General features: G+C 35.6%; 1 protein-coding gene across 1 annotated transcript; it reads right to left on the bottom strand.

Annotated features, from left to right (window-relative positions):
- Nucleotides 1–8,728: 8,728 nt before the first annotated feature.
- FABP9 (fatty acid binding protein 9) lies at nt 8,729–12,045 on the bottom strand. Its single transcript, XM_050802130.1, has 4 exons — nt 11,923–12,045; nt 9,637–9,809; nt 9,065–9,166; nt 8,729–8,909 (listed from the first exon to the last, which is right to left on the bottom strand). Exons 1-4 carry the CDS (start codon nt 11,996–11,998, stop codon nt 8,859–8,861), a joined length of 402 nt encoding a protein of 133 aa, XP_050658087.1. The 5' UTR covers nt 11,999–12,045; the 3' UTR covers nt 8,729–8,858.
- Between the last annotated feature and the right edge of the window lie 7,309 nt (nt 12,046–19,354).

Below are 19,354 nucleotides of genomic sequence, written 5' to 3'. Positions count from 1 at the left end.
TGACTGCTATTAATGGAACTGACCAGACGAGTTTGGACCATGATGAGATTCTGAGGCCAGTACATGGGCCAAAGGCACAGATTAAAGCAATGAGAGAAGACACAGACTGAACCAGGCCTGACACATTATATCACTCCTAGCTAAGAAAGTCATCAGTGTCCTAACAAGGAAGAGTGCACAGAACCACATTATAACTAGATGTATATATTTAGACTGGACTACATGTTTGTAAAATACATATAGTCTCTCTATGATGTGTATTCAGTTCTTCTCTCTTCACCAATTTATTGTCCATGTAAATTCTCAAGATACGGCAAGTTATTTGAATCATATACTGAAAGGAAGATCCAAAGGTCAAAACAAAATAAATAAGGAAATCTTACTCTATATAACATACCATGTAAGTGCTCCTTATAGATTGTCTTCAAGCTAAATCCAATCATATATTTGAAAAAGAAATAAGATAATCAATCATTACATAGCAAATGAACAAAGAATTCCTGACCCTCCACTTGGATGCCAAAGATCCAACTCAATTTTTGTTGTTTACTCAATTGCAAACATATTTGTTGAGAGCTTATTAAGTGCCAAGCACCGTTGAAAGTGCTGATTAAACGTTACTGAATCGAATTCCTTGCCTTCATGGAACTTACATTCTATTCATGATTTGATAAAGGCTTGAAGCAAGAAGTTTTAATGGTAACGAATTTGAAATTATTTGTAAAGTAGAACTATTCTGATAATAATTGATGACAGGAGAAGCATACCATAGAATACCAAGATAAATAATCAACTTAAAAGGGTCACTTAAAACATTGTGGGTTCATAGTAGGTATATGTATTTATGGGGTACATGAGATGTTTTGGTACAGGCATGCAGAGCGTAATAACCACATCATGGAAGATAGGGTATCCACTCCCTCACACATTTATCCTTTGTGTTACAAATAATCCAGTTTTACTCTTGCTTATTTCTAAATGTACAATTAAATTATTATTGACTGTTCTGCTATCAAATACTAGGTCTTATTTATTCAATTTTTTTGTAACCATTAACCATCTCCACCTCCCTCCTACTCCCCCACAACTCCTGTACTACCTTTCCTAGCCTCTTGTAATCATCCTTCTGTTCTCTATCTCCATGGGTTCAAATGTTTTGATTTTTAGATAAGTGAGAACATGTGATATTTCTTTCTTTGTGTCTGGCTTATTTCACTTAACATGTGCTCCAGTTCCGTCCATGTTGTTGCCAATGACTGAATCTCATTCTAAAAAGTGTCGTTTTTAAATAAACAGTTGGGAAGAAAAAAATAGACCTTAGAACTTTCACTTCCGGTCATGATAGATGAGGAAATTAACCCAACTTTTCATCTGTAAAAAGATGAACAAAATTAGAAAAAAAAATCTTCAAGGCATCAGAGATAAAAAGGCAGAGAAAAACTAAGAGCTTAGGACTTGGGAAAGAAAGGCAAATCCAGAGAGACAAATCCAATATTTGGAGCTTCTGCTCCACTAGGGATCTATGAATTCTGCAAGAGGCAGGTTAGAGGTAAAAAATCCAAGGAACATTTGTGACAATGCTACAGAGTTAGGGGAAAAGTGAAGAAGAATCTGGTTGATCATTACACTTTGTCTTGGGACTCTCTTGCAACACAGGAGTAAGGATAAGCTTGAAATATACCTGTGCTAATATAAAGTCAATTCTTAAAATTAGATTAATGTTATCTGGGATAGCTAGTGAACCAAGCTACTAGTCAGAAATGAGCATAAACCCTCTTCAGAGAAAGAAGATAATGTCACCTGAGATCTAAATTTATATATATAATTTATATATATATAGCTAATCAAAAATAAATAGAACAAAAAGAGGAAATATGCTTAAAAGATAAAAGAAACAATGGACAATAGAAATAGATAATTCATAGAGCAGATAATAAAAACAAACATGATAGAAAATATCAACAGACCCAAAAGCATTTTAATGACTAGTAAGATTGATAAACTCTTAGGAATATGGATTAAAAATAGAGAAGACAAAATTATTGAATGCAGGAATGAAAAAAAGCATATTAATATATCCCACAGATATTAAAAAGATCATAAAAATATAAACTATTTCATGTCAACAAATTAAAATTTGTTAAATAAAAAAATTTAAAAGAGACTTACAGGCTTCTTAGAAAACACAGTTTATGAAAAACAATGCAAGAGAAAGTAAAAATCCTGAATACTCCCAAATCTATTAGCATGAAATCCATATTTAAAATCCATCTCATGAAGATACCCTATGCCCATAGGCTTCACCAATGAATTCTTACAAATATTTGAGGAAAAAATAATACCAATGTTACACAAACTCTTCTAGAGAATAAAAAAGGTCCCAGGTTCCAGCCTTCACCAAGATCTCTGTACGTGTCACTCTTTTCCTGCAATACCTCCCTTCATCTCTTTCCCTGTAATGCGTAATCACTCCCATATGTTTAATCCTTAATTCTCAGCTCAATCATCCTTTCGGACCTTTAGAGTGACTTTCTCTTGATATTAACTCAACCATCTTTCCTAATAGTTTCTTTACCATGTATATCATCATTTAACAGTTACTGCAATGACGATGTTTATAAATTTTGAATATAACTTGATAAATAGCTTAACTGATATCTTGATTCCATGTGATCAGGGACAATGTGTGATTTTGCTCATGTAGTATCCCAAGTGCAAAACACCATGCATACACACAGTAGGTAATGAATAAACATTTGTTGACTGACTGAAGAAAATAAAACATTTTGTAGTTTTTGTTTGCATCATATCAGATAATAAATGTTATGAAAGCATCAAAAACTAGTGCTTATGATCAGTAGTAGTATTCTTCTAAACTTCTTTCTCCCCTCTCTCTCCCCTGCCTTCTCTTTCTTTTCTTTTTCTGGAGATACAGAAAGAGCAAGACTTGGGAGATAACTAAGTGACACTCATTCCTTCATTTGGTCTTTCCTTTAGTCAGCAGTAAAAGCAGGCAATTGTTTCCATGTTCAGTACGACATAATCTTATTATGATACTAGGAAAGTGCATGTAAGATGATTCTAAGATTCACTGTACATTATCTCACAAGCATAAACGCAGACAATTATTCAACATGTATTTCTTGAACTGTGATAGTACTAGAGATAACATGATGAGTGAAATAGCAACAACTCCTTCCCTCATGAACTTTATACTCTAGTTAGGAAGACAGACATTAAGTAAACAATCAAGACACATGATATCCAATTATTATTTTTTGTCATTTGCAGATGGAGACTGTGAAAATGCCATTAAGAGCCCATTGACCATTACTGCCTAGGAAGATACCTTATGAAATTTTGTAGACACCATCGTGAGACTAATGATCTGATTTATCTTCAGAAGTCAGTTACTAGAGTAGCCAGTACCTTTCCCAGACAGCTATTTAGCATAAGGTGACGATGGCACTTCCGGGCTGATAACCTCCTCTTCCGTGTTTCAAATAAGTGTTTTACTCTAAGTTTAATAACTTCAAGATTAAAATTGCTTTCTTAATGCAAACCATTTCATGCAACTTTCTCGTCTCCCAGTGGATATTTGGTCTTTTGGTTACTATGGTGACAATTGCATTTATGCAGCCCCAAAGGTAGTTAATAGTTTTTCTTTTTTGTTGAATGGCAATAAAGAGAGGAAAGAAGTGTTTGTGATTCCTCTAAACAATTCAATTAGCGGTGTTTGTTTGTTTGTTTGTTGCTAGAATCTAACACACCGTGGCCTCTTTTCCAAAGGCTAGTCTAAGATTTCACATCATTACTGCTAATGGAAGACCTGAGAATTGGAGTTACTAACACAGCAGGGAGTAAATAAAAGACAAGATTTGTGCATCTCTTTCTCTGGTCATGATAACATATACTGAGCTTTCCCCATTTTTCTACTTATTTGCATTTTGTCTTAGAGAAAAGGTGATATTAACACTTTCCAGATACAGGACATCCAAGTAGATTGTACTATTAGCACAAAGAGCTGTAGGAGACACTTTTTAGGATTTAGCCATTTGCTCCATATTGCTATGAAAAAAAGGAATCCCTTAAAAATAATTCACTTGCAAAACATAGTGAAAAATGTGTCTGTGCCAGGCACGGTGGCTCACACCTGTAATTCCAGCACTTTGGGAGGCCGAGGCGGATGGATCACAAGGTCAGGCGATCGAGACCATCCTGGCTAACACAGTGAAGCCCCAACTCTACTAAAAATACAAAAAATTAGCCAGGTGTGGTGGCGGGCGCCTGTAGTCCCAGCTACTTGGGAGGCTGAGGTAAGAGAATGGCATGAACTCGGGAGGTGGAGCTTGCAGTGAGCCGAGATGGTGCCATTGCACTCCAGCCTGGGTAACAGAGCAAGACTCCATCTGAAAAAAAAAAAAAAAAAAAAAGAAAAGAAAAATATGTATGTGCCTAGCTTTATTTCATCAGGAGAAAATACAAACTCAAAAATTCAGGTGATTTTCTAATCATGTGGTATCCAGGTAGCCTATTTTGTGTTCTACTTTATTTCTTTGATTGTGTCTTACAATTTTTTTAAACAATTAAGATGGTATGATGGCTTGAAAGTATAATGTACAATATGAACTTTTTACATCTCTATATATATTTCAGACTAAGTAAAGTTAGATCAGAGAATCAATTAAATTCATGTTTAAACAGTGGTTTTTTTTTTTTTTTTAATTCATGCCAGTCCATTCCTTATTTCCTCAAATAGCTGAAAACTAGTTTTTTTTTTAGTTAAATTCCAGCTTATAACATGTTCATGACTGGAGATAAACTGTAAAAATTAAATCTCTTAAATTTCACACTTATTCGGAGCAATATTAGCTGCTGTAATACACTCCAGGATTTCAGTGGCTTATCCTGGAAGTTTATTTCTTGCTTGATGTCCAGTCCAGTATAAGTCCTCCTGGTCTATGGGGAGCTTTTCTCCATGAAGTGACTCAGAGGTCTTGGATCCATTCATCCTGTGCCTACACCATGACCTCAGGTATTCAGAGACCTCTCCTCCAAGCAGGCAGGCACAGATTTCCTTGACCCAGAAGTGGCACATATCACTTCTACTCAGTTTCTAATGCAAAATTGTCCTAAGGCCCCAGGGAGGCAGGGGAGGGACTGGGCAATGCAGTGCCTGGCTGGCAGACTCTTTCTAGCAACAATGCTATAATATGGAAGCGTAACCCCAGATTTATACTGGGTAATTAACCATCTCTGTCACAGTGGCTTTCAAATTGTGGTACATCGTGTTCTGATATTATTCCTTAATTTAGGAAGATAGAATGTGATAGTGAATTTGGAGTAAGTTCTCATTTAGCTTTATCACTTACTCTAATACATGGATTTCATTTGGGCTGAAGTTTTATTGTCTGTAAAATATTGATTATTTTGAGGATCAAGAAAGATAACTTTTGGGAAATTGCTTTGTAACTTATGTATTGAAAGATATTATTTTTAATAAGCATCTACTCATATTCGAACTCTGTTTTACAAAGTAAACTAGAATCCATATTCCCTGCTCATTTTTCTCAATTAGTTGCTCTAAGCTTACCTCTGCTGAGACCCTCTTGATCTCTTTTTCTGCTCACTGTTTTAGTGCACATGTTCAACAATTACATTGTTCCTATTCTTTGCATTCTAATTTCCTTATAAACTCAGAAGGGGATCTGGAAAAAATGAGAAGACCTGAGGAATTTTCTGTGTCAGTCCTTATTATAAGCCTTCATTTACCCTCACAATCCTGAGAAGTAGATAAGTCTCCATTTTGCAAAGGAGAAAATTTAAGTGATTAAGCAGCTCGTGCATGCTCATGTAGCTGCCAATGGCAGAAGCAGTATTCCAGTCCCGGTCTGACTGGTCTTCCAACCCCATTCCATTCACTGCATGCATCTTTGGGTCAACAGGTGAGTTCTGTTCTATCAGTGGGGCTGGTAATTAGATGGTTGATCCTCACCTTCGTGGGAAAAGGCACACAAGGGCCTGGATACCAAACTCCAAAATGAATAGATATATTTTTGGCCTAAATACTCAGGATAGAAATCATAAGAGTGTATGTTTTGGACTAGACTATGTCCTGATACTTCATCCTAATGTTTCATCTACTTTTGGTTACTATCTTTGGGATAGTCCATTGTCTTTTTATAGCCAGTGAAGAAAAGTATGTCCATTATGTTTATTGCATTTTTGCACAAAAAATATAAAAATTAAATATTACTAAAAGTGCTTAAAACAAATTATTTTAATTTTAATAATAAATTATATTAATGATTTATTATATTATTATATTAATATGTAGCATAATATGATACATAATTAACAATATAAATGTTTGTTATATTAATATATAATATAATTAACATAATATATAATTATATTGTATATTAGTATAATTAATTCCTTTTAATTACTTAATTTTAATAATTATTATTCAGTAATTTATTAATAGTGTTAAATAGCAAGGAAAATATGGTGAACAATTCTTGACTCATATATTAATGATGGCATCAGCATGATTGGTCTTTAAATAATTAATACTTTCCTACAAACCAGTGTGGATTTGATGTACAATAATATAAGTATTCAGAATAAAATATATTTATAAATTATATTATAAAACTATTCTGAATATTTATTATTTATATTTTATTCTTAATATTTTTATGTGAGAGAATAAAAACTTCTCTCACTTGTTTTATTTTAAACCTGCTTAGAAAGTAAACAAATAATGACTTTACATTGATTAACTCACTATAATGAAAAGTCCCTCTATTATCTTTCTTCCATAATAAATCTAATACAAGATAACAAATATCATGTTGTCATTTACTTAGAGATAGATGGTAATTTTTGAAGGCAGGTCAGATGTACCAAGAGACTGATTATGTGAGTTCTTAATAAAGATCAATGATCCTAAGTATATCTTTTAATGTATTTTTAAAAGAAAATTTTCACATGATTTGACTGAAATTAAAAGGAGTCATGTTTCAAGATGACTCTGCTACATCAAATATAAAAGGGAAGTTGTGAACACCATACCTAAGTCTGATGTTTTCTAGTCCCTGAGACAGCATCAGATGCACAGTGATCACCGAGAAGAACTTGTTGGATGAATGAATGAATGATTTCCTCAGGAGTAGTATCTTTGACTCCACCTACTAAAATACTCAACATAGGGGTTTTGTTTCTCATTTGGGCTCATTGTGCTTTGAGCTGTGACATATATAAAAAGAGAAATATCTTGAAAATTAGGAACAGCATTATTATTTTCTTAATCGTGCCTGTGTGAACTCAAAGATTTAAGTGAGTAAATGCTTAGTGCTTTTTAGCATAATTTCTTCTTCCTAACAGTTGTGGAAAACTCTCTGACCCTGCTCTGAGACGTCACTAAAGCAGCTGTCATTTCCAGCTCCCTTGCAGAGGCTGATTAAGGAGGAATTGGTCCATGTTCCCCTTTGTGCAAGACATCACTTCAGGGGCTGAACACCATCTTGACTTCTGGAACATAGGCATGTTTACATTTTGTACATACTCAAATCATGAGGAAGGAGGAGGATATGGCATGCTGGGATGACAGTCATTGTCCACATCCAGCAGCTGCATAGCCAGCACCAAGCCCATCACTTCCAGCCACAGTTGAAATCTCAGGGGTCTTCAGGGTTTAATGTGACAACCCTAGTTTCTTTCCTCGGCCAGGGATTCAGTTCATGTGTCAACCGCACGTTGTAGTCCTTTTGTTCATTACCCTTCAGTTTCACCCTTACTAAGGTGCCAGTAACCCCCAGTTTGCCTCCAGTAGCCCCAGGTTGTGCCTACTCTCCAAGTGTAATTGTTAATAGTGCCCCTTTTCAATTTTAATTTCTCGTCCAATTTGGATGACAAATTACATGGTCATTCTACTCTAGTGAATAGGCATGACTCTAAGGACTTACATTTGACCAAATACTATCTATGTTTAAATTTAAGGCAAAAAATGATTATTTATAAAATACTCCCTCTTTCTTTCTTCTTTTTCCACTGCCGTAGGTACACACAGCATTTTAGGCTTTGTCCTTTAATTTTACCTCCATTAGGCTGTTTTACCCTAAGCCATGAGAACATGAATTTCTACCAACAGCCTTTGGTGAAACTATTAAGGGACTCTGTGCAGCTCTAACAATTATATTCTTACTAGGCATTTAGAAATTCAGGACTGGCATGTAATAAAATGTCATTCTGCAAAGGCCAAGTTGTAAACAGTTGTGACAGATGCACCAGCCTGATTATTTTAAATGGATTTATGGAGAAATGAGATGACTGTTTTAAATACTCTTTTAGAGCAACTTATCCATAGTGTACAACACCCAGTCTCTATTTAATGCTATCTATCTGTCTATATCACCATCATTTAATCTATGTATCTGCTTTAAGAGGGATAGACTTCTGAAAAAATAAAAAGTCAGCAATGTTGGTTTTTAGAATCTGTGCTACCTAGCAGGTCACCTGAATTTCCACATGGCTTTGATAGAATGCCTTAACCTAAACGGAGTGGGTCCTTCAGTGAGAGCTCAAGGACTGTGGAAGTCAGGTGGGCAGAGGACAGAGGGGACTCTGGTGCTGTTACAATCACACCACAGGCAAGTAGCTTCTTGCCTCATCAATTCATTGGTCTGTTCCTAATCCTCATTATCAAATAGCTTCAAAACTCTGATTAATTTGATGTTTTTATTGAGCAAATTTATATTGAGACATTTTTTAAAAAGTCACTAGCCCTGAGGCATATCTTCTTCAAGTACCAGTTCCCTGTCAGTGAACAAGTTTCCATTGCTGTGGACCTTTCTTCACACCTTTTCGTAGATTCTGGTGCTGACAATATTATTCATTTTACATTCCTAAAAGCAAAGAGGAATCTATTAGAGTTGGTAGATAACAGGCTAAACTCGCCCTGCCCCTTTCTCCTCAGACCAAACCCTTAATTCAGGATGCAAAAACAATTGCGTAACTTGAAAGGCATGTATCAGATCAGAACAATTTAAAGAAAACTTACCACTACCATTTTTTCACCCACAATTTTTCTTTTGATTGTTGTCTCTTTGCCAAGCCATTTTTGGACATGAATCATTGAGCCATTCTCTAATGTTATGGTGCTCTATAAATGCATAAAGAAATCAGTTAGAAGTAGCAAGTCACTACCTTCTAACCTACGTGAGACCAGATATCTACTTTTTAATTTCAATTCTGAAATTCTTTCCTTAAAATCCTCACTTTGGTTGTTGTGATTTAGTACTATCCAACTAGAAGAAGTCTCAAGAGGTTATTCAATTAGTGCTCGTTCTTAGGCAAACAATGCATTAGCTATTTGTGTTTGTTTCTTTCTATGTGCTCTTTCATAGAATGACAAAGAGATAAGAAAAAATGAAGCAAAAACAATTTGAATTTTTTTAACCCTATTGTTAACCATCAAAATAATTAGCAAAAGGATTAACTTTAGAGATGTGAGAATATCAACGGAACAAGCCCAGATGGACTTGGTGATAAATCAAGTTACAGAGTAAACCATGCCTAACCACCTTCTAGCTTTTTCCTGATTGTTGAACACCAGGAAGAATTAGTTCTGACCTTTACTTTCCGGTTGTCTGCTGTGGTTTCGTCAAATTCTTCCCCCAGCTTGAAGGAGATCTTAGTGTTCTGGAAAGAACTTTCCGTTCTTATGGTCATCGTTTTCCCATCAACACTAATAGTTACTGTCGGCTTCACTAACCCTGCCATGCTCCGGGCTGCAAAATTCACTCCTGTAAGACAGAGATAACCTTGGACCTTATGAAGACATTGTTAACAATCACTTTGGAAGTCAATTTTCAAAGAATGCTTACTTTACCTATTTTGAAATTTTGGATAATATACAGTAACTTATTTTATGTTCTGTGTGATATCTGGGTTGAGCTAGATACTCCCAGTCATAAGGTGTATATGTGACATTTTGAAAAGCTAAATTCACTCTCTGAGACTATTACACTTCCTCTACAATGTAAATTTGTGTGGTGCCTTTCAAGAGATCAAATGCTTGCACTTCACCTTGTGGAGTGTTACAACAACCGTGTGGGTGCGGGACGAGTTTGACTTGGAGCCTGGCCCTGTTGTTCTGGTTGGGAATTTCTCATTGTCAAACTTGACTCCTGCAGTTGGTGGGCAGAAGAGCTGACTCCCTCTCTGTCCTGATATCAAGCTCCATTTCACATTTAGATTCAGGAACTGATATGACACATCTCGCTGCAGAGAAGCAGTATTAGACATTTGCATCACAAAGAAGAGTGAGATGGTTAAAACCCAGGTTCTAACTTAGCCACTTGCTAGCTTGGCATATTATTTACCTCTCCTAACGTTTAGTTTTCTCAATAGTAAAGTGTGGATAACTGTATGCTTAACCTTGCAGGGTTTTTTTGTTTGTTTGTTTGTTTGTTTTTTGTTTTGAGACAAAGTCTCACTCTGTTGCCCAGGCTGGAGTGTAGCAGCATGATCTCGGCTCACTGCAACCTCTGCCTCCCAGGTTCAAGCGATTCTCCTGCCTCAGCCCCCCGAGTAGCTGGGATTACAGGCACATGCCACCATGCCCAGCTAATTTTTGTAGTTTTAGTAGAGAGGGGGTTTCATCATGTTGGCCAGGCTGATCTCGAACTCCTGACCTCAGGTGATCCGCCTGCCTTGGCCTCCCAAAGTGCTGGGATTATAGGCATGAACCACTGTACCCGGCCAGCAGATGTTTTAAAAGGTTAAATGAAAGGGCTTAGCGTGGTACTGTCATATAGAAACTGCTCAGCTGTTATTCCTGCTTGTATTATGCCTAAGCCCAGCTCCCAGTCAATGCAAGTGCTATTCTGGCCATAAGGCCCTAGTTTTTTATATACCCCCCGCAATTTTAATTCAAAACAAGTGAGTCTATAAAACTATGAAGAGATAGAAAAACTTGTTTCTTATGACCCTCTGAGAAAGTTAATATTGACTACGTCAGAGGAACAATATTACATTTATAAGCACATTGACTTATTATGGGGATAAGGCATTGTTATTTCATTGTCTAGAATAAGTAAACATAATTAATAATTGTAAGCATCCATTGAGCGTTTTAAGTAAGTTAAAAAAAAAAGTAAAGATAAGAAAGTCCTTGGCTTTGCATACAGTTTACTATTGCAAGGGAAGTTTCTCTTAATTAAATGTGAAAAATATTAAATAATTGCTGTTCTTCTATTAGTAAAGAACAGTTTAGTTATTATACACCCAAGTCATTATAATTAATGTGTAACTATATGACTTGAGTTAGAGATTAAAGGACAGGTAGGGTTTATAATTCTGAGGAATATCAGGGTGAGACATTCAATAAGTAAAAATGTTCTGTTTCTTCAGATTTGTAATTCTTCAAAATCATGTTTGTAAAATATCTCTCACATGTATGAGAACCAGCTAGAAATTTTGTTTGTTGATACTGCTGTTTTAAAGCTATAACTTAAAGCAAACCTTGAAACAAATTTAATTGATCGATTTAATTGTAGGTAGTGATTACTATCTATAAATTTGAAACTGGGAAAAATGTTATTAAATGAAATGACCAAGCTAAAATGAAATTCTATCTAGAAGTTAGGATGAAGTATTTTCAAAAAGGATAAATGGGCTTAAATATATGGATTATGACGGGACAGAGGTGTCTGTGGGCCTAGTCTCCCAAAAAGAGACAATTATTACTAGTAATTTAAAAAAGCAAAAGTAGATGCAGAAATTATATTAGTCTATAGGAATATACCCTAGGATCACATAAGAAAGATAATTGTAGGAAAATTCATGGTAAAGTACAAACCCAACCACATTACAAAATGCTTTGCCAATTTCCAAATTTGTAATGGTATTTCTCACCCAGTTCTTTCATGTAATCCTCAAAGTTTTCACTGGAGACCAGCTTCCAGGTTCCCAAGAAGGGCTCGACCATCATGGAACGCTTGCTGAGAAGAGCCACTCGTAATTGAAAACTAAAAAAAGACAGGCATTAAGGTGCTGCCAGTAGCTTAGTTTAAAGAGCATCTTCATCACATGACTCTTCTGAAATGGCCAATGGGCAATAGCAGAAGACTAAAGGTTCTAGGTACCAGCATTTGACTCATTTTATTTACCTCCAAATTAAGAGACAGAAAATTAGCATGTAAAATTAAATTCTGGTCAATGATTTTAGCTTCTAGCAAAAAGATTTACACCCGAGTCACCTGATAAATATTACTTGTGGAACGATGACAATTTTCAATAGACATCAACTTTTTGAACAATGAATGCTGAGTCAACCCTGAAGGAATATCCTAACAAATTGATAAACACCTGGCTGAGATGTTTTCCCACCTAAGACAAGAAATCCTTTCTTGATCCACCTCAGCTGTTTTTTGTTTGGGTAAGTCACAGTGCTCAAACATCCTCTTCATTAAAATAATATCTTCCCTTCCCTTCCTTACAGGGTTGATGGGTTGATATTAGTTAATGTAATTGAAACACCTACAATTGCTTGGAGGGAAGTGGAGGGTATTATTAACATATTATCATTGTTGTTAATCAAAGGTAATTGAGGACAGGAAAGAAAGGTGACAATTATCATTGAATAATGGTGTGTGATTTAAGCTCTAAAAAGGAAGCAGAGCTAATGCCTAGAAAATTTGTCTTTCAGGCTTACAAAGTAAACTCTACATTAAAAGATATTTTAAATTATAAGAAAAAATTTTGGGAAGTTTCATGTAGAAAAAGATGTTTGGAATTTGCATTCTAAAAGAAAGACAAAGGCAGCAAATTATTTAAATCTCAGTGCAATTACTTCTGAAACCATCTTCTGTAACTCCAGTAATGGAAGTGGACTTTGCAGGTACTGAGTTTAGTAAGAAGGATTAGATTCAGTAGCTGTGGATTTACATTACAGTTTTGAACTTCAGTTAAATTTAGAAGATGTTGGAAAGTTAGTGTCAGGGACCAGAAGAACAATAGTTATATTTTTACCTGCTTTGTATGAACTATTTATTTAGTTCAGAAAAGATTTATTCAAACCATGTCTTTGTGAACAAAATAAACAAGAGGTTGATATTTTGGTACTGTAAAGCAATAACTTAAGTGGAATAAAGAATTACTTTTGATGAAAACATATAATGTGATATTTATAGATGGAACAATTATTAAATTATCTATAGTGCAAAACGGGTAAGTGAAAATCCTGGAGTTAATTTCAGGAAACTAAGACCCAAGCTCAAAAGAAGTGCCTCAGCAGTTGAAAGTGCAGTCAGACCTGATGTTCAAATATACAGCAAGTTGTTAAACATTTGCTTAACTGGTTCTAGATGTGTATTCACTCTCTGCTTTAAAGATAGCAAGCATACATTGCTATGCCTGTTGGCCAGCTGGGTCGTGTAGCAAAGGTCTCCCATCAGCATAACCTTCCTTGTTGTTTTGATTCTCCTGTCATAGAATGATATTCCCATAGTCCATTTTAGAACTCAGTTGGCCCATGAGACAAAAGCTAACATCAGATTTCTGGTTTCAATTATCCTCAGCAAATTAACACAGGAAGAGAAAACCAAACACCTCATGTTCTCACTTATAAGCGGGAGCTGAACAATGAGAACACATGGACACAAGGAGAACAATACACACTGGAGCCTGTTGGGGCCAGGGCTACAGGGGAAGGGAGAGCATCAGGATAAACAGCAAATGCATGTGGGGCTTAATACCTAGGTGATGGGTTGATAGGTACAGCAAACCACCATGGCACACATTTACCTATATAACAAACCTGTACATTCTGCACATGCATCCCAGAACTTAAAATAAAATAAAATAAAATAAAAATTCTGGCTTCTGTAAAATTCCCCACCCCAGGAGAGAACCAAAGGGAGAGACAGTCTCTCTTTTGCCTCTACACATTTTTCTATCGCACGTGAGATTTACAACTGCTGCATCCATGTGTTACCTCCTCAAAGATGGGGCCAGAACTGAGGATAGCACAGCAGAAACGTGGAAGGAACCGAAGGCCACTTTATTTCAAAAATTCATATTATGTTGGTTAATAAATTCCATTCTTATAAAGAATTTTGTCTCTGAGCTCTTGTTACTTGCAGAACAAGTCTTCATAATTACTATGCCTTTGTAAATAGCTTCACCAAATGGTGAATTTGGACCTTCACAACAACCAGTTGCATGAATCACATGGAGCTGGCCTCATGACAGCATACACCCATCTTCCCAAACCAACTCAAACATCTCTTTCTCTGAGAGACTGGTTCAGAGCTAGATAGTCCCCATGGTGTGAAGATAGAAATAAATGTTTAACAGAAGTATATTAGACAGCTTATTTCATAGTACGGTAAATTGCTATTTCCCAGCTGTCTCCTGAGCTGTTCTATGATTGTATCAAAAAAAGAAAATATTTTCCACTCACTTCTGTATCCTTAAGACACTATCTGGCATATCATAAGTGTTCAATAAATGTTTTATGGATGAGTGACCAAAGAAATAAATAGTATTTTTTTAACTGGCAATTCTCATTAGTGTTCTTTATCTCTCTAACAGTGACTGAAGACAGGGTTTTAGTACATTATCCTCTCCTGACCTGGTCCTGTGACAGGCGTTTTATTCTGGTCATTATCAGATGGTGGAGGGATGCTCAGACTCTCTTCATCTTTCTCAGTTACATAGCACAAGTCTCCCTTCTCAACTAAGAAAGTTCTCTGCTATTTCTGTTGCTACCACCGCTAGCCTTTGGCACTTTGGTTTGATCATAAAAAGAAAAGTGAGCACCATTTCCTCAAGTAGAAAAAAAATTAAAATTAGATTGTTTCTAATGTTAATCCTAGTAAAGGAACTAGAATACTGTAATTTGTTATAGAATAGTTACATGTCTTGTTTTTATGACACTTTCAAGACTTATTTCTCCAATATGTCATTTTTCTATGATCCTTCAACATCTCATTTTCTATACTGACTTTCTTGTGACATTTTAAGACATCAAGTAATTTTTAATAATTTTTAATTTTGAGATGCTACGGTTGCCACTGATGATGGATACTGGTAAAGTTAAACATATACTGGAAGCTACATAAGTATTCAGAAATATGTCTGATAATTTATTGCTGCACAGATAGTACTTTAGCTGGATTTGATAAAGCATCTTAAGATTTTTATTTCCACATGCAGTGACACCTCTAAGTATCACATTCCTTACTGTGTTCATCATTCAATTTCAATTTTTATAATAACTTTTCAAAGTGTACATTTAATCTAGGAATCTGAAAAGTAATTCAGTATTTAAAATTTTTCTTTTTAAGATGATATTATATTATCCAATAAGGAAAACAAGTATTTTGAAATTAACTTTGGTTAATAAATAGTCTGAATGTGATATTTACCATTGAAACAGTCCTCCATTTGCTAGTATTTTCTACACTAGAGAAACTGATGTTATAATTTCAAGAGACAATTTGCTTAACATAAATGATATATTTTTAAAAACATCACTTTTTCCAATAAGTTTTTATATATGGGGATTTCAAGAGAATTTTTACATTGTTTTTACTCCTGGATCACTTCACTTATAATAAAAATTTTACTTAAAACAACCATACCAAATTAACTCTGAGCAAATAATTTTTTTTAATATGACAACTTCCAGTTTATTTTTACTAGTTACAAAATAAGTCCATTTCTTATCTATTATTTACTGCTTAATAAGTATATATATAAAAATGGCAATTTCTTTCTTTTGTTTTTGGTGAAGGTTATTTATGTGAAGTGCTCACTATTTAAGAACATGTGGAGGCGGCTGACCACCTTGAAAATTCACGTGTAGTAGGACTGTTCTTTTTTATTTTTATTTTTACTTTAAGTTCTGGGATGCATGCGCAGAAAGTGCAGGTTTGTTACATATGTATGCATGTGCCATGGTGGTTTGCTGCACCCATCAACCTGTCATCTAGGTTTTAATCCCTGCATGCATTAGGTATTTGTCCTGATGCTCTCCCTCCCCTTGGCCCCCACCCCCTGATAGGCCCCAGTGTGTGATGTTCCCCTCCCTGTGTCTATGTGTTCTCATTGTTCAACTCTCACTTATGAGTGAGAACATGCAGTGTTTGGTTTTCTGTTCCTGTGTTGGCTGAGAATGATGGCTTCCAGTTTCACCCGTGTCCTTGCAAAGGGCATGAACTCGTTCTTTTTTAAGGCTGCATAGTATTCCAAGGTGTATATGTGCCACATTTTCTTTATCCAGTCTATCATTGATGGGCATTTGGGTTGGATCCAAGTCTTTGCTAAAAAATAGCAATTTCTTTCTAAGGAGTTATGCATATCATATTTATTAACATGTAAAGAATTTTTAGGCAAATTCATTTTTTGGCAATTGATACTTTCTCTTGTTTCATGCCACCTCCTTCCCCAGACTTTATTCTATTTTGTTGTTGTTGTTTTTTTTTTGGTTACCTTTTAATTTTGAAACAATTACAAAAACACTTCCCGAACAACACAGAAAACTCCCATATATACTGTTTGCTCAGATTCCATAATTGTCAACATTCTGACACTTTTGTCCCCATCTCTCTCTCTCTTTCTCCCTCCCTCTCTCTCTTCATAAGAAGCAAGCTGTTTGTTGCTCAGTCATTGAGAATAAGTTGAGAAATGTTGCCCCACTCCTTTCCAAACAAGGATGTCTCCTAAATTGCCCATCAAAATCAGGAAATCAACACTGATGACAATACTGCTATCTAACGCACAGACCCCACTCAAACCTTACCAATTGTCCTGGCAGTTTTTCCTTTCCTACTGAAAAAAAGGGGGGAAAAACCCAGCCTTTCTGACCCAGAATCCTATCCATGGTCATGCGTTGCTTTCAGCCATCATGTCTCTTTTCTCTTTAGTCTCCTTTAATCAGGAACAGATCTTTAGTCGTTCCTCGTCTTTTAGTACTGGAGACACTGGGAAAAAATTCACTGTTCTAAGCAAGAGGCTGGGTCATCTGCTGAAAGCTGACAAGTAATTTTCATATGAAAACTGAGGTCAGTAATGCTTCAGACTTTGAAAGGAGTATTTCTAAATCAGAAATTGTAGCCCTATGATGGCTACAGTGGGAATTAGGGAAGAGGGGATAGCCAGCTCATTACTTAACTTGATCCTGTGTTTCTAAAGAGGAAGTGGCTGGTTTTTTGGATTATTCATATCTGCTTCAAAATATAGATGGACTCTACGACCACACTGTGTTTTGGAGAGATACCCACTTAATCCTGCCTCTCTTCCTTTCATAGTACAGTGTCCTCTATGTCTCTATGTATGTATTGATAGAAACAATGTCAAAAAGTGGAAAATTATATGAGCTTCACAGAGATACCAGGCAAGATAAATGGGATAAATTGGGAAGCTGTTACTTGAAGATCTTTCTTGGATGTATCTATGGACTTAGTTTTATGGTGAAAATATAGGAACGTGAATTTGACTTATCTATCAAATTTATATTGAACTGGATCTTCTTACTCTATGATTCCACACCAATTGAAAAATAATAATTAGACTCGAAGACTCCATTTTCAAAAATAACTAAATTCACAAATATACCTACATAAACGGACTTTGCAAAGGATTAGCACAGAGGCACCATTAGGGATGAGGAAGGCTCGAGAAGAAGGGAGTGGGAAAAAATGAATTCTGCCCAGGAAGAAGCAGAATGTAAAGTACAAAACAAACAGAAACCTCGAGGCAAAAAGAAGATGCAAATTGGTATGATGAAAGCAAGAAATGTGAAGAGAACAGAGACTTGATAAAACTGGAGAGTTAGATAAGGAAAGGCAAGCATAAGACAGTTTCCACATGCCATGCTAACGGGATTGGACCTTTTCTGCCTACAGTGAGAGTCACTAAAAGGTTTTAATCAGTGAGTGTCCCAGTCAGATTTCTGTTATTTAATCATTCATAACATCTACAGGGCTTGGAAAGACCGGAGGTGATACAGACCTAAAGAGAGAACTCTGAAGTAATTAAAGAAAAAATTACGGTAATATTGGCGGTGGGAAGAAGAAAAGCAAACATAGTAAATAAGTTTGAAGTTAATATAATCAATATTTTAAAAAATAAAATAAATGTTATGGAGTGAGGAAAGAGGATTATTCAAGAATGATTTTCAGATTTTTGAAATGAAAAATAAGATGGAACATTCTGACATTGCTGAGATGTGGAAAAGAGGGTGAGGAGCAAGTTTAAGGGAGAGGGTGGAAGGAAGTGCTCATGATACATTTACATTTGGGTTTAAGGGCCCGGGACATCCACTTGTACATCTTCAACTCTTTTTTTAATTCTCCCTTCTCCTTTGGTAATATTATCACCTTTTTTTGGTGTGAGAGTTATTGTGGTAAAATACACAAAATATGTACTATCTTAACCATTTTAAGCATGCATCTCAATGGTGTTAAGTACATTCACATTGTTGTGCAACCATCACCACCAACCATCTCCAGAACTCTTTTCATCTCGCAAAACTGAAACTCTATGCCTATTAAATAGTTAACTTTCTATTCCCCTTTTCCCACAGACCCTGGAAACCATGGTTCTATTAATACTTTCTATCTGTGATTTTGACTACTCTAGGTACCTCATGTAAGCGAAAAAATACAGTATTTGCCCTTTCATCACTGGCTTATTTTACTTACCATCATGTCCTCAAGGTTCATCTGTGTTGTAGCATATGTCAGAATTTCCTTCTTTTTAAAACTGAGTAATAATTCATTGTGTCTATATACTACATTTTGCTTTCTATACATCTGTCCACGGATGCTTGAGTTGCTTCCATGTTTTAACTATTGCAAATAACCTGCTGTAAACATGGGTGTACAAATATCTCTTTAAGACCCTGCTTTCAGTTTTGGGGGTATACATGCAGACGTAGAATTGCTGGATCACACGGTAATTCTATTTTTCAATTTTTGAGGAACTGCCATACTGTGTTTTACAGTGGCTGTACCATTTTACATTTCTACCAACAGCATACAAGGGTTCCAATTTCTCTCCATCGTTGCTAACCCTTGTTATTTTCCAATTTTTAGTAATAGTAGTTATTCTGACAGGTGTGAGAAGGTATCTCATTGTGGTTTTGATTTGCATTTCCCTAATAATTAGTGATTCTGAGTGGAAAAAACACAAACTATTTTTCCTCTGCTCTTATACTACAACAATCAACATTGAAAACTTCTGTGACCAAATATGTAGGGATTTCTCCCCACCAATAAGCTAGTAATAGGTTCTACAGCAGACACCAGCTGAGTGTCCTCTAATTCAATTCAATTCTGAC

This window comes from Macaca thibetana, chromosome 8, assembly GCF_024542745.1.
Source record: "Macaca thibetana thibetana isolate TM-01 chromosome 8, ASM2454274v1, whole genome shotgun sequence".
In the NCBI taxonomy this organism is placed as follows: Eukaryota; Metazoa; Chordata; class Mammalia; order Primates; family Cercopithecidae; genus Macaca; species Macaca thibetana.
This window is presented reverse-complemented; position numbering and strand designations above follow the sequence as displayed.

Excerpts from the sequence above, each read along its gene's own strand:
- FABP9 (XM_050802130.1), bottom strand. The coding sequence starts at position 11,998 with ATGATGGTCGAGCCCTTCTTGGGAACCTGGAAGCTGGTCTCCAGTGAA. Across the intron at positions 9,810-11,922 it reads GGATTACATGAAAGAACTGG|GAGTGAATTTTGCAGCCCGG; the intron begins GTGAGAAATACC and ends TCTGTCTTACAG. Across the intron at positions 9,167-9,636 it reads CAGACAACCGGAAAGTAAAG|AGCACCATAACATTAGAGAA; the intron begins GTCAGAACTAAT and ends ATGCATTTATAG.